The 15,000-nt window shown below is 38.8% G+C and overlaps 2 protein-coding genes across 3 annotated transcripts in view; one reads left to right on the forward strand and one right to left on the reverse strand.

Annotated features, from left to right (window-relative positions):
• Positions 1 to 1,580, forward strand: part of LOC138049852 (NEDD8-conjugating enzyme UBE2F-like) — a 7,559-nt gene extending 5,979 nt beyond the window's left edge. The window contains exon 9 of the mRNA XM_068896314.1: positions 1 to 1,580. This exon is cut by the window's left edge and continues 749 nt beyond it. The gene's annotated coding sequence lies outside the window, so the exon portion shown is untranslated.
• A 452-nt stretch (positions 1,581 to 2,032) lies between these two features.
• The window catches only part of LOC138049851 (uncharacterized), a 13,032-nt gene continuing 64 nt past the window's right edge, over positions 2,033 to 15,000 (reverse strand). Inside the window, exons 1-17 of one of the 2 annotated variants that reach the window (XM_068896313.1) lie at positions 14,949 to 15,000; positions 14,714 to 14,805; positions 13,256 to 13,446; positions 12,390 to 12,463; positions 11,837 to 11,955; positions 10,560 to 10,624; positions 10,015 to 10,106; positions 8,776 to 8,869; positions 8,626 to 8,688; positions 8,223 to 8,310; positions 7,610 to 7,732; positions 6,895 to 6,961; positions 6,423 to 6,582; positions 6,006 to 6,242; positions 4,711 to 4,843; positions 4,426 to 4,527; positions 2,033 to 2,776 (exon numbers count right to left, since the gene is read on the reverse strand). The exon at positions 14,949 to 15,000 is cut by the window's right edge and continues 64 nt beyond it. In XM_068896313.1, the coding sequence (XP_068752414.1) occupies positions 2,466 to 2,776; positions 4,426 to 4,527; positions 4,711 to 4,843; positions 6,006 to 6,242; positions 6,423 to 6,582; positions 6,895 to 6,961; positions 7,610 to 7,732; positions 8,223 to 8,310; positions 8,626 to 8,688; positions 8,776 to 8,869; positions 10,015 to 10,106; positions 10,560 to 10,624; positions 11,837 to 11,955; positions 12,390 to 12,463; positions 13,256 to 13,446; positions 14,714 to 14,805; positions 14,949 to 14,971 (2,034 nt within the window). In that variant the 5' untranslated portion in view covers positions 14,972 to 15,000 and the 3' untranslated portion in view covers positions 2,033 to 2,465. Of the gene's footprint in view, positions 2,777 to 4,425; positions 4,528 to 4,710; positions 4,844 to 6,005; positions 6,243 to 6,422; positions 6,583 to 6,894; positions 7,025 to 7,609; positions 7,733 to 8,222; positions 8,311 to 8,625; positions 8,689 to 8,775; positions 8,870 to 10,014; positions 10,107 to 10,559; positions 10,625 to 11,836; positions 11,956 to 12,389; positions 12,464 to 13,255; positions 13,447 to 14,713; positions 14,806 to 14,948 lie in introns of both variants that reach the window. The other variant, XM_068896312.1, reaches the window with a different exon arrangement.

Genomic DNA, 15,000 nt, shown 5'->3' on the forward strand with positions numbered 1-15,000 from the left:
ATCATTTTTTCATATAATCATACAAGAGCGTCACTCAGTGATAATATTATTCTCTAGTATTCTACTAAATTAAATGTGCAATATTGCAAATACCAGTCCAAGCATAAATTATTTTAATCTAACTATGTCCAATACTAATAATGTATTGAAGCCCTCAGTAAAAGCTTGTATTTAAGGTACATTAAGTTGACCATGTGCTGGAAAATGAATTGACTGTGTCCCTAAATTCTCTACAATACCCACTACGAAAACCACCAATTTGTGGAATGGGCCTGAATTATTGAGTGACTGCCCCGCCCACTTCAGTAACTTAAACATTTTGACGAAATTCCTTTCCCATGGTGTGAGCAGTAGCCAACTTTCACCGTCAAGGTGTACAGGAACAACCACAACAATGGAAAGATACGTTTTCAAAATCATGAGTCCCAGGGGAAAATGGATAAAACATTGTTCTTGTCCAGAGAAGAGGTTGCAAGTGCAACCATGGACCTGCTGTCACCTAGAGAGCAAGAAAGGTTTCCTGGCCTGAAAAGCAGGCAAGGGAAAGTGGGCGTGGGAGCGACTCAGTAATTCGGGCCCATTTCAGAGTTCGGTGGTTTTCATAATAAATAGGTCAGTAATCTCACATTGTTTTGTAAAGTGCGGTAGACAGAATGTACTGAAAAATGTTATTTTATTGTGTCATCGTTCTCCTTGTCGAAGCCTCTGTGATCCCTTGAAAATTGTCCCTATGAAGCTTGTTTTTCCACGTTCTTTCTTTCTTCTTAGCAGGTCTTTGATTTATACGCAAACGTTGGCCGAGCCGATTGGGCCTGGTAACTAATGACCTCAAAGAAGTTAAGAATGTAATTCCATTCTGAATTGTCAGAACATTCACTGGCATCCGAAGGGTAACTATCGTCCAACATTATATAGACTTAACAAAAAGCTCTAGATTTTCAACAAGACTTCGTACACTTTTGCGAATTTTTTTATGAAGTGATGCGAACAAGTTATTTCTTTGACGTTATTAGTTACCAGGACCCAACTAGCTCAGCTAAAATTTTCTGCATATAAATACACTATGAGGGAGAAATTTTTGAAGCACTATACTCCAGACACTGTAGATATTTAAATGAGAAAAGTTTAAAAACAAGGAAAAACAGCAGTAAGTGTCATAAGTACTTTATTGTCATTACCATGAAAAAAAAATAAGTTACAGCCAATTATTAATAAGTTTAGGGTTCTCGGAAAACCCTCTGAAGAAAATAGGCCTCACTTATTTTGTAAAATGACAGGTCTTAAAATAAACAAAAGGGCAGCAGAATGTATGAGGCACAGGAAGGCATGATTAAAAAAGAGACGGAAAACAGTTGAAGAAAAAAAAAATGCAAAAAATTATTAGGCAGAGCTTGTAAGAAAACTGCATAGGGAGAGTGTACAACATATCTTTGAATAAGATTACCTGAGCTTGAAGTTCATATTTCCATTGATTTTTAAGTAATAGTATTGTATAATAAATTCAACTTGTGCTTGGAAGAAGAGTAATGGCCATATTTTGTATACTAAATAAAGAAGATAATAAAATAGTGAAACATGCATTTTCATGTTGTCTTGTTATTGAGGCTTCCTATGAGAGCATTTGAAAGGGTAGGGCAAAAGCACTGTGCCTGTCCACACAAAATATTTTGAATAAATTATTTAACACTAGAAAAATGCACTTGGTCTTAATATGTTTTCTTCACGTGTACAGAATCTACCGTGTGATTCAGGTCTTGGGTGCTGCCAGTTTGCTGAACAATCTTTTGGGATAATCTTTCATTATGGAACCAGTCATTTGAAACCTGGGCATGAGCAAGGCATGGATAGTGAAGGATAGTGAAGGTTGGTGAAATCCTCACTCCCTGGGGGTAAAAGTCAAGTGATAGTGAAGGTTGGTGAAATCCTCACTCCCTGGGGGAAAAAGTCAAGAGTTAACTCCCCCCGCCTCCTATTGTTCCACACAAACGTGGTATCTCCAAGCGTACTAAGGGTTGACAAATATGTTGGCAGATGAAGCTAATACATTGCTTTTATTCAAATTTCAATATCAAATCAGAGAAAAAAATTCTCGACAAAGCCCATCAGATTGTCGGCTACAACAGCCTTTCTTGGTCTGAGGCGATAGTGAACTTTGCAAAGAAACCCGTTGTTCTGAGACGAAGCGAAGCAATGATAAGCTGCAATTTACCATGTGCTGCAAAAATGAAAACCACTGACCATGGAGTGACTCCCCGTTTATTCGCCCAGGACAGGATGCAGAAACTGTGACTTCTGGGGTAGTCCCTGCTTACTAGGGGGCCAAAATACAGTGAGTATGATGAAGTGAACGTCCCTGCAATCCCTCACTCATGCCCGAGGGGGGAGGTCTGGGGGTTTCAAATGACTTGTGCATAATATTATTTTGTATTGCTCAAATCTCTTCTTGGGAATTTGACAGTAACCAGTCATTCAAACATCCCTTCTTCTGATTTAGGACTAGATTTCTGTAGAAAACAACAGAATAGCATAATGGTATTCTTCCTTTCAAGTCCATCCACAGGTATAAGAGAAAACGCAGGTGCAAGAGGAAGGACTCTCTCTAAGACCTTCTGTATACAGTCCTGTGCATCCCAATGGTTCATTAGCTCCTTGACATAAAATATCCTTGTGTATATTAGATTAGTGACACCCAAGCCATGCTGAGAAGTGCTACATTGCAATTCACTCATAAACGTCTCAACAATTTCCTCCAGGTCACATTCAGTTGAATTGGATTCTAAAGGGTAGAATAAGATTATCATGGACATAATGAGTCGCCATGCGTGGGTAAAAATAATTATTAAATAATGATTAACATGATATAACAAGTTAGTATATACCAAAACAGTGGATAGCGTTGAACACGCACACTGATTGCCTACTCAAACTCAGGATATGCATCGCTTTTCGCATGGAATTTGCGCGAAATTGTTGTAATCTTTGCAGGAATAAGTGAGTTAAAACCATCTTTTTGTGCTATATCATCTCACTGTTTTAGTATTTACTAAAACAACTATTCATCTCAGTGTCGGTGGCTAGTGGTGGATATTTACCTTGCCGCTTTGCGGCTCAGTAAATATTCACCACTAGTCACCTCCACTTCAGTGAATAGTTGGTGGGAGGCGCGGTGGTCTCATGGTTAGAGTGCTCCACTCCGGATCGAGTGGTCCGGGTTCTGGTCCTGGCTAGGGACTTTGTGTTGTGTTCTTGGGCAAGACACTTTACTCTCACGGTGCCTCTCTCAACCCAGGTGTATAAATGGGTACTGGACTAGCATCCCATCCAGGGAGGAGTAGAAATACTCCTAGTCACTTCATGCTAATGAAACCGGAGATAAGTGCCGGCCTGATGGGCCTTCTGGCTCGTAAGCAGAGACTTTACTTTACTTTTATCTCATGCCTTCAGCCAAAGCAATAGAAAACGAGAAGACAACTCTAAGTCTGAAAACTGCATTATAAAACCAGTAAATATATACTGTATTTAATTTTGATTGCAGACTGGGCTCCTCAGGTTAAGACGACAGGAACCTTTAGATCGTAGGACAAGAACGACTACGAATATGACTTTTCTGTTCTGAGTTTGCGCACTACGAAAAATGTTGGCCTCGTTGGCCTCCAAACCTTATGTGCATTCTCAGTATGAAAACCCGAACTCATAGTCGTACTCATCCTCCGATCTAAAGGTTGCTAACAATAATTAGTATCACCTAACTAGTGGACTAATGCAAATGCTGCATTTTGATTGGCTACTCTACTAGAGGACTATTAGTAATACCGGTAGTCCTCGAGAAGAGAAAAGCGTGATGCATTCTTTGGTTTTTTTCCCAAATAAATATATTTTCAACTTGCATTTTTTAACTTTATTATTGCCTTTTCTGTCCGAATAGTTGGGTGATACTAAAACAATTAAACCCTTTGCCCTCAAGGGCCACAGGTCAATAGCCCATTCGGCTTCGCCTCGTGGGCTATTGACCCGTAGCCCTTGTGGGCTACGGGTCTAATTGTTAATTATTATATAGATTTTGCCAAGCCTAAAAGTGGACCTCCCGGGTTATTTATTCTTAAGACAATGAGTTAGCCTGGCTTGAGCCTGCGATCCAATTGAAACCCAGTACCTGGTCAGTGGTTAACTTTAAAAAAAAAACCCAGCTGTTCCTGATGAGCTCTAAACTTGAGCCCAAGATATAGTCATGTGATACTGGTCACATTGGCATACATGGAGGGGTGGACGTACATAACTGTACGGTCGTGCGGTAACCAAAACCTTTCTTGCACAGATGGGTTACCATACTTTCCCATGGTGCTTTGGGCACGCCCCTTTAATGCGCAGAGCTCCGCTAATAATAATGAAGTTGTGAAAAATAATGCAAACTTGAAGTTAACTTACCTACTGCAAAGTTAACAGCAATGGTGTTTTTGTCAGTTCCTTCTAAATAAATGCTTTGCACAGCAAATTCAAATTTGTCTCTGAACAATGATGAAGAATCACCTGCAAAGAATGTATACAATTGATTCAGTCCCATCTTTTAGCAACCAAAATTTGTTTTGCAGCCTGTCCAACTTGTAGTGCAACAATGTTTTTGACTACCGCTATATAAATTTGAGACCAAAGAAGATAAGATGATTTTGATTACTTAATAAATTTTTTATATAGCCAATTGCTCAAACATACCATGACATTGGATGCGATTCTCTTGTGCGACAACATGCCATTCCACCAGAGCTCCCTTTGGTAAAGAGGGTACAATGATATATGACATAACCCCCACTGGTGACTGCAGCTCTTGTTCACTGCCTCCCAAACCCTAGAGGAAACAAAATCAGGTACCATATGGTTCAAAATAACTTGATTCTATTTGTACTGCATGAAAATGTGTGACATCATCATTGTGGGGGTTGACTCATCACTCATTTAACGATCATAGAGTTTTGTGGCGCCAAAGCCATGTATTAAGCTCCTCTTTTTAGAAGAGCATATGCTTGACCTGCAATTCGTCATAATTGATATCATGAACAAGTTCTTTCTATTGGTCTTGAGGATACCTGTGTTCTGATGTAGTAAACTGCGACGCAACGGTAACGAAAACGTCATTTAAAATTGCAAGTTCAGGTTTATTAATCGTTTTCGTCGTTATGTCAGCTTGTCTATCTTCTAAAAACTAGTGTAACTCCCCAGGAACTGAATCAGGAGGTGCGGTATTGAATCTACGACAGAAAATTCAAATTCGCTGCCTTTTGTTCATGTTCTCCATAAAACTTGAGAATTGGTCATTTCACGTCGTAGATTTGCCGAAAACGTGAAAGAAATGTACAAAAACTAAAAATGCACGTACAGAGCGTGCAAAGCTATTGTTTTTGCTCATTAAATATGCAAAATTTGTGACGTTTCCGTTGCCGTCGCGTCGTAGATCTTAAACTCCCTATTTATTTAGAGAGGGAGACACAATAACCTATCACAGTTTCCTAACTTGTGGCCCTCATAATCCAGAATGAATTGGAATTTGGAATGTTGGTTTTTGAGGAGAGGGGAAAACTAGGGTACCCAGGGGAAAACACAGTACAGCGTAATTGCACCAATATGTGTTTGAATCTCATTCAAGCCTGGAGTTTTCAGGCTTGCATACATTTGCTGAAGTTGTTTAATATCCAATTGCCTGCCATCAATGGCAGTTCTAAATTTCTATTGCACAGTGAAAATAATATGAAATTTCATGATAATGTTATTATATTCTAAAGCCGGGAATGCATTGTATTACTAACTACCAATAAGTTGTTTAGTAACAAAATATGCATCTTGACAGCTGTCGTAGATTCAAATCCTGCCTTGGAATTTGATTTTTCCGTTGTTTGTACGTCCGTTACCAAGCAACTTGTATTCTATCCTTTTGACTGACCCATTACACCTTTCCATCATTTCATGTATCCTGACAGCTAGTCAAATTGTTTTACAAAATGATTTCAACACACCATTGATGTTGTAGCCTGAGACCATGCCTTCTTTGCAACAGGCACAAATGATGGCGAAGTAAGGAAACAATATCCATGTACAACACTAAGCAGTGATTCGTCAGGAGCCATAGCTGATATGACTCTTCCCACATGCCGTAAAGCTAGAGGTGCTTCTCGTGATATGCCACCAGAAACCATGGTCATCGTTGGTGGCCATAAAGCAATTGATCCCGAGACAAACAAAGTGTCTCCAGTCTATAAAGCCAACAAGTGAAACTCGTTAACCCATAATCATGAAAAGTATTGAACATGTACTGTAAAGTGGAAATGAGGTTTTCTAGACAGACAACACAAAAACATGGCCTCTACAAGCATTGGGTATTATGGTGGGAGATTAAATAAATGCTCAAAACCATTCTTCCAACTGAATATTACCTTTGTTGCTTGGCTGTAAGGACCAATATTAGCTGGAGCCCAATCAGAAATGCTTTGAACATGCATAGCATCTCTCCTTGTTCCAGCAGTTTGGGGGCTGTAAACAAGACAATCAACCTGCACTGCAACGTTGTTAGGAAGATTTAGCTGAATACAGGCTCTGGAAAAAAATAAAAACTTAAGAATAATTACGTAACTCTTTATTTTTGGAGTGGAGAAGGTGGCTAGCTGGTGTCCTGGGAAATCTAGACAAGAAATCTGTCTACAGAAGATTTTGTCATAAACAATAATAATAAAGACAAATACTGTACTTTTTTTAAAAGAAAAACAGGGAGAGTTTCTTTGTTGAAGGTGAAACAAACAGGTCATAATTATCTATTTGAATTTCTTCGAATAAAACTAACTTTACAGAAGTTACAAAAAGGCAATACTAAATGCTAAAATTGGTAAGTTATCCTGGCTTGCACTCTACCTTGCAGGAGGATTAACTTTCACAAAGGTTTTGTAAATTGAGTTGACCTTAGCAAAGTCATCCATGTCTTTAACAAAGAGATGAACCATCATTGCATCACTCAAGATTGCATTTAAACCAGTCAATGTCTCTACAAAATTAATGAAAAACATAAAGCAAAGCAGATGTTGGAAGAAGGAGACCATCTGGGCGTGGCTCAAGCTTTTTGTGACCCCTAAAGGAGGCCAATCTGGGTGTGGCTTAAGCAAGTTTTGAACCCTAAAAACAAGTTAAAAAGAAAATTTGACTTCTGTTTCTCTTCGCGTAATTCTGTGTTTCTTCACGGAACCCTAAACTAGACCTTGGCGGCTTAAAATATTGGCGCTTTGCACGGAACACCCAAAGTGAGACCAAAATCCAAAATTTACACCCCTAAGCGAGACAACGAGCATCCCCGTCTGTTTCATATGGGAGTCCCCCCCCCGGGACTCATAGTTAGGCTGCATTGTGTTTGTTCTCAACCCTTCATTTATTTGGTTTTCCTCCCTCACCAAAAACTAACCTAAAGTTGACTCTGTCTATGAAATCACATGTACCTCTAAAAGGACTAACTTGAGTACAATGTATTTACCCTTAGTAAATGCATGTATAATTAATCTTTATATGTCTTGAGTTAATTATTTTTTGTTGGATGTCACCTTTTCAAATTATTACGGAATTTAACAATGGTGTTTACCGGTCAACTCGTGCAAGGCGTTCCTGGTTACATCTTCAATAACCAATTCTTTCCCTTCAACAGCACAGTGGCCATAAATTCCAGAAACCCAAATATAATCACCACTTCTGCTGTGAATGACCCCTAAGTAAAAATAAAAATTAACAATACATTAAAAGAATTTTTATTTTATTGTACTGAATCAACTTTGAAAATGTTATGAAATGGGATTGTAAACACTCAGGAAAGACAAGACAACCTATCAAAAATTAATGATGGCATGAGGTTTGTTTGAAAGCAGAGAGAAGATATGAATGAATCACGACAAGTAATAATTACAAGAATAATCAGATGTACTTAGAACTGTAAATATTTTGGGAACCTTCTTCAATAGGCCACTAGGAAAAAAAACCATAATACTCTTGGTTTGTCCCCCCAAATTTTGCAAAAGCATTGTTTTTGGTTTCTCTTGGGACCATTGTAAGTCCCAAGAGAAACTGGAAACAATGCTTATGCAAAATTTGGGGGGACAAACAAAGAGCATTATCATGATGGTGTTTTCCAAAGTGGCCTATGTAAAATGGCAATGATTGCATGGTAACAAACTACAGTGAATGAGTAACAACAGCTTCACCTTTACAGTGATTTTGAGATCTTGGAGGTAATGTTATCTTCACATCATCAAGGTCTGTATTTTCCCCAGTACCATTCATATTATCTGACTTGGAAAAGAATAACACCGGTTATATTGGGCTTTAAGCTAACTCACATCAAAACTAAAAACAAAACATTGTAACCCTTTCATTCATAAGGGGCTCTTTCTGGAGGGAAAGGTCTGAAAGTGCTGAACAGCAAAACCACGTGATGGTGCATTTCTTCACCCAATTATATCATTAAAACAAGGGAAGGATAAAAAAATTCTCAAAAACATTGTCAGACCTACACTGCACAAAACGTCCTTCATCTCTCCCTCCACAAAGTATCTTCAGTTGGGTTTTTAGTATAAAAGGACATCTCAATTTTCAATCCAACTTTACCTGTATTTGCAACTGTTCCAAGGACTCCAAACATTTACGATTTTCACAAGACTGTAACAAGACCTGCATTTGGAACAACAAAGTTTTTTAATCATGCTAGTATCATCTAACTGAATGATTCTACTTTTTACAGCTGGGTCACACTTGTACCTCTCCTTTATCTTGTAAATGCATTTTCTTGAAGTGAAGAAAACCAACAGGAGCAAATGCGTCATCAGAGTGAATAACAATTTCACTTTCATCTCTGACAAAAAGAAAAGAAATGATATTATGGTACGGAAAGCAAAGGGAAAGAAAGCTGGTTAGCAAACAAGACTTTTGACCTGAAAGCCAACAGCTCAAAGGAAATAACTCAGACGCTGAGTGTGATCAACATTTCTCCCTGTTATCTCTGTCCATCCATAGGTACTTACAGGCTTTGCTGACTATCCACAACAAGATCCCCATATTAACTTGCACTCTTACACCCAATAAAAGAACAACACACTCAGAAAATGGATTTTAGTTCTAGCTAATCTAAGTGAATATTAAACCCTAGCCAGATCTTGTCTCGTGGAGGCAGTGTGGCCCAGTGGTTAGGGCGCTTGCCTTGAGATCCGGAGATCCCGGGTTCAAGACCCCTTCTAATCACTCGTTGAATTTGTTCCTGGTAGTCCCTGGTTCAACTTCCCAGCTGCACTTGTAAATAGCCAACTGGTTTGCCTCCGGCCAGTTGGGATTCTTAACAGTTGTTGTTGTTGTGTTCTGTCGTTTCGTTGATTGTGTTTCATTGGCCCTGAAAAGCCCCTATGGGGAGCGGTCAATTAAGTATGTATGTATTTGTATCTTCTGGCTTCTAAAGTTATCTCTTTATAAGATATCTCCTGGCTTACCAAAAGAGTGTTTCTTCCAAGCGTTGGTGAATAGACTAGACAGAAAGAATTAGTGCAGAAAGTCTAATTACCAGTGATCCACAAAACTGCTGTCACCGGCACCATAGTCATATCCTTGTTCTTTTCACTTATTTCATATTTTTAAACTATTTTCTTCTTGATAGTGTATTTACATGTATGTCAGAAATCTAACAGTCATTTGACCCACAACTGAGGCATCGGTCTATTCTTGATTTAAGACTTGTTTTTCATTTTCTGTTTTCAAAGAACTTTATATTGCACAGCAGTTTGTGACATCATATAAGAATGCACGTATGCCATTCACAGCTCTGCAGCTCTGTCAGTGGTCCCACTAATACAGCTACAGCTGTAGTTTTGCTAACTTAACAATAAAAGTTTGACACATATTTACATGCTTTTGTGCAGAAAGATTTATCTAAAATCTGTGCAAAGGTATTTGAAATTTGCTTCCTTCACGCAGTTACTGTTGCTCTTTACCTCTGTTAGAACAACTCACATCACTATCTTTTTCTTGAACAATGGACAATCCAAAGTGAATGTCTCATATTCTCCACCCTCTCCACAAATATTTGAGCCATATCTCTCTTTCTAGAGTTTGAGTACAAAAATAATCATTAGATTGAACAGCAGAAAGTATGCCATTTCATGCTTGATTTGTATGACGAAACATGCATACTGCTATGAAGTTGGCAGTGAAACTGGTGGCTACTGAATTTAACTAGCTGTATTTATAGAATATGACAAATGAGTATCTAAAACAGGACAAATCAGTTGACCACTAAAAAAATCAGCCTTCAGCCACATTCAAAGTAAGGTGAAGTTCTTGAAGCGATAAAGATGCAAAAACAAGCTTAGAAGGACTGTCACGGTCATACAGTGTAGCTGCCCTAGTCATCATATCATGATACTGTTTTTTTTAAATTTCATTATCTTTGCTAAAGGTCCGTCTCTCAGCAAATGTGCCACACCAGCTTGAACAGCAGATATTTTTTTCATTTTTTTTGGAGAGTAAAGGAATAATTATATTGCTAATGGCCTTACCAGAATACACATAAGGGAATAAACCTCTGATATTGGCAAGCCAAGATGACGATGTGGACTTAAATCTATAAAGTAATATTATAGACTTAAAAACTAGTTACAGAACAGTGAAGAAAGAAAGTCGCAGAGGATGAATGGAAAAAATAACGATATCAGCCAAATGTCACAAACAAACTTATTTTTATGTAATTGTTGTAAATAGTGGCTTAAAATGATTTACATTGATGCTATACCTTAATTTTATTATTATTATTGTTATTATTATTCATACCTTAGGGACAATGCCCATAAAGAGTGAACAAAGGATACCGGGGTGACACCAGGGTGCAGGGATGGCGCAGTGGTGAGAGTACTCGCCTCCCACCAAGGTGGCCTGGGTTTGATTCCCAGACTCGGTGTCAAATGTCAGTTGAGTTTGTTGGTTCTCTACTATTTATCGAGAGGTTTTTCTCCTGGTACTCCGGTTTTCCCCTCTCCTCAAAAACCAACATTTGGCTTGATTTGCATTAATTGTTGATTTCACTTTACAGTGTCCCCAATTAGTGCTCCAGCGCTAGAGTGAATAGACACTAAAATAAAGATCCTTTTAGTGTCGTGAGACGGGAACAACGATTTATTCTCCTTAGCTGAGAAGACTAGAGAGAGTCTAACCATTTGCAGATGTCATAAAAAAGGCAGCACTTTCTCTTAAGTTATTTAAAGACCCTGAGTGTTGGTCCGGGTGGAGTTTTGACCCCTGACCTCGCACGGAGTAGTCCGATGCTCAACCAAGCCAACCAACAGGAAGCTTTCACTATGGCGTCATTTTACTACAACTACCAGAATTCAGTTTGTTTTTCTTTTATTGGAATTTTGTATTCCCAGTGGGAAAAATAACAATAGCTCTAATTAGCATGAGACAAGCAAAACCTGAAGGATTCTGGTACTTGTAGTCAAATGGTATCATCATGGAAATGTCCTGTTGGCAGTCCAATCTAAAAATAACAATTTTATTATAAACAATAAAATTATTATTTTTATATATAGACTACAATTAAATAAATGAAAATTAAGCAATCTTAAAATCACTTCAACCTCAATTTCATTCTGAACTGCAACAATTTAACCACTCAGTCAAACGGAGTCAGGATAATGGCCAAGTGGTCAATTTATCAAATGCCCAGTGCAACCCAGTAAAGAAGTAAAAGCTGATGTTTTTTGCCTCGTGTAAAGAAATTCAGATAATTTTCCAATCATTAATATTCATCAGGAACAGAAAAGAAGTAAACATTATGCACCCATTGCAGCAACTTTCACCAACACAGCTTTAATTCCAGAAGAGATCATTTCACTGAGAAGCTCCTGTTGGTCTCGCCTCCAGAGGTAAGCTAAGGAAGATAGTCCTAAACGGGAGCACCTAGAGAGAAAAAAGTAAAAAATGTTTTTGTCACAGTAAAATCTAAAAATCGACATTAGGGACATTTAGATTCTAAGATGAGGACAAGAACGAGTGTGAGTTTTGACTACCCGTTTTAGCAAAAATACTTAGGAAATTTATTACCCATACAATTAATCTTTCTCTTTGTTTTCTGATCAAAAATGCCAAAACTGCTACCATGTTGTTGACTTGTTTTGACACTACGACATATTTCGAAACCTCATACTAAAATGTCGACGGTATCATGTTTTTCCCACCAAAATGATGCTGGTTTGCGCGCACTCACTGTTGTTCTATGAGAAAATCCTATACTCATAGTCGTTCTCATACTAGAATCTAAAGCTCTCTATTGATAAAATAGACAAAAAAAATTGATATTATTTTTATCACAATTGTTTTTATTTGCAGCTTACACATGTTCCACTCTGACTCTCTGGTAGTCTGATAAAATTGCTCCCACTGAAACTGCATCAAATGAAATATCCTCCTATAATACAAACAACAAATTTCGCTTTTCATCGTCGTTTTAAAGGAATGAATGATGAATGACTGTCTCTAGTTCTCCCTGGCTGCAGAATGTTATGGAAACAAAAAGACATATAATTTCAGGTAGTGAACAGCAAATAAACACCAAAATTTTTTGAAAAACTGTTTCTTGTGTAGAACTGTATTGAAGACCAAGGTGTGTGGCATTCATCTGAAATGGTACACCAGTACAATCATTCCACAAATTGAAAAATAGTAACAGATTTGATCTTACCAACCTGTTCGCTTACACAGTACATGAACAAATATGTTAGCACTTGACTAGCACATGCATAGAGTACAGTGTTGGATCCAGGGGAGGGGCCCGGGTGACCCATCCCCCCCCCCCCCACCCCCTTATTTTTGGACCAAAGCCATCAAAACACCAAAACTGTGCCAGTGGATCCACCACTGGAGTATACGATATGTATTTGACTGTAGACTTAAAAATGATGGTGTTCTGTGAGGAATGATGTAAACAGGAGATTTTACTGAATGCTCCTGGCTGATGCTTTTTTGAAGTTTGTTCTCAACTAGAAGTGATTTATAATTTAGAATGGTGTAACACAGACAGTTGGCCATCTTTCAGCCAATGCAAAGGTTTACAACTACCAGTACTGTGAGAATAGAGCCATCACATGTTAGTCACAGTTAAATTTATCTTCAACATTTTCATTGGAGCAATGACCTTATAAGAGCAACTGTTTTCACACAACAGCAAAAATTACTAGAAACCTGTACCTCAAAAAAGTACCTTTATTTTCTTAAGAAGCCTGAATAAGTCTTCTACTTCATCTTCTTGGGACTCTTGATACACCTTGCCAAGAGAAAGGGATGAACCCTGAATTGTTCCACGGAATAATGGCAAGTCCATTGCTTGCGCATACAGGTCAATAGCATGATGTCCCACTGTCTGGTACATGTAGCTATCAAGTTCATCTGTACCTGTCATCACATAATTTAAGAAGAGAAAAAATAACAATATCAAATCCTATCAAAATGGAATTGCAGCATGACAAATAATATTGAAATACATGTAACAGAAATGGAATTTTTGTGGTTGTGGATCAAAGCATGGAAAAATAATAATTTATTGGTTGGCGTTAAAGCGCTAATGACCCAACCATCAATATTCCAATTTTAACAACTGCATCTGGCTGCATGGACAGCAACTGCTTGGGATGTCCAGGGGCCTCCACTGTGATCAGCCAGCCCCTAGACACTAAAACACTCCCATGGCTAGCAATCCCTGCAATCTAAGCCATAATCCCCTACACAGAGAGATCTCGCCATGACACCAATCACTCTGCATTAATAGTGGAAAAAATGGGACTGGGGGGGAGGGGAGAAAGGACACGGAAGAGAAAAGAACTCAATAATGCTACAAGAAAAAACGCTAAATAAGGAAAAACCGCACCCTGAGTGTCACACAACCAGTCCCACATGGTAGTCCACTAGACCAATTTCGATATACCGGTATTAAAATTCATCTCGAGGCTCTGGAGAATAATTTCATACAAATCACTCGAGATGGTGCCTTTTGTTTTCGACTGAATTTGAATATATCGAAATTGGTCTGTTCTTAACAAACTAAGCCAACTGGCCGGCTTACCTGGAAACCATGATGTTATGGGTCCCACAGTAGAACCCATGGATTTTTGGAAGTTAAAGTCACTGCGCTAAACATCTGTTGATTTTTCCTCTGGGAGTGGAATTGTTTGAAGAATGAGAATGATAACAAGAGGTTCTATTCATATTCAAATGTCAGTGAACAGACAGACAGTCTACAGTCAAGCTGGAAAGGTGCTGTGGGGTGGTGGTGGGAGGTAGGGAAGGGGGTGAAGAGAGGTGGGGGAGGGGGTAGTGAGAGGTGGGGGGAGGGGGAGTAGGGGGGAGGGGGTGTGGAGGTATTCCTGGATGGGTAAGGAGGCGAAGTGAGATCTAACAGGATCTTCTTCAACTTTGCCTGTGCAGCCAGCAAGCGTTTCAAGCGGCGAGAACCGAACTCATTTTTCCGGACGCGCGAGAATAGGGAAAGCGCAAAAATATTCTCGCGCGGGTGGAAAAATGAGTTTGTTTCTTGCCCGCCGGAAACGCTTGCTACGCAGACTATCTGCAACTGGGAGAGAGCTTTGTAAGCACAGTGTCACTACCTCCTCTAAAACCGTGAAATTTTGCGCCTCTGGTGTCAAGTTAACTCTTTACGGTTTACCTTCATCGCATGGCTTGAGATTTGCCAGTGCTACAATGACGTGACCATGTTGAACACATTGCATCATGTTGTAACAACTGTCCTTACCACCGCTGTTAAAAAACAAAGAATCACAAAAAATACAGATAAGGAGTCATATCGCACACGTGAGGACTAAAAGCTTTACAACAAATTTCGATACGTGTAATGGCTAATTGAAATATAACATCCAAAGAATGAAAGACATTTAGATAACCTAATCAGAGCAACAACCCTCATAATTGCTGGAACGTTAGACAGGAATCTGC

Source organism: Montipora capricornis, chromosome 5 (genome assembly GCF_036669925.1).
Source record: "Montipora capricornis isolate CH-2021 chromosome 5, ASM3666992v2, whole genome shotgun sequence".
Classification (NCBI taxonomy): Eukaryota; Metazoa; Cnidaria; class Anthozoa; order Scleractinia; family Acroporidae; genus Montipora; species Montipora capricornis.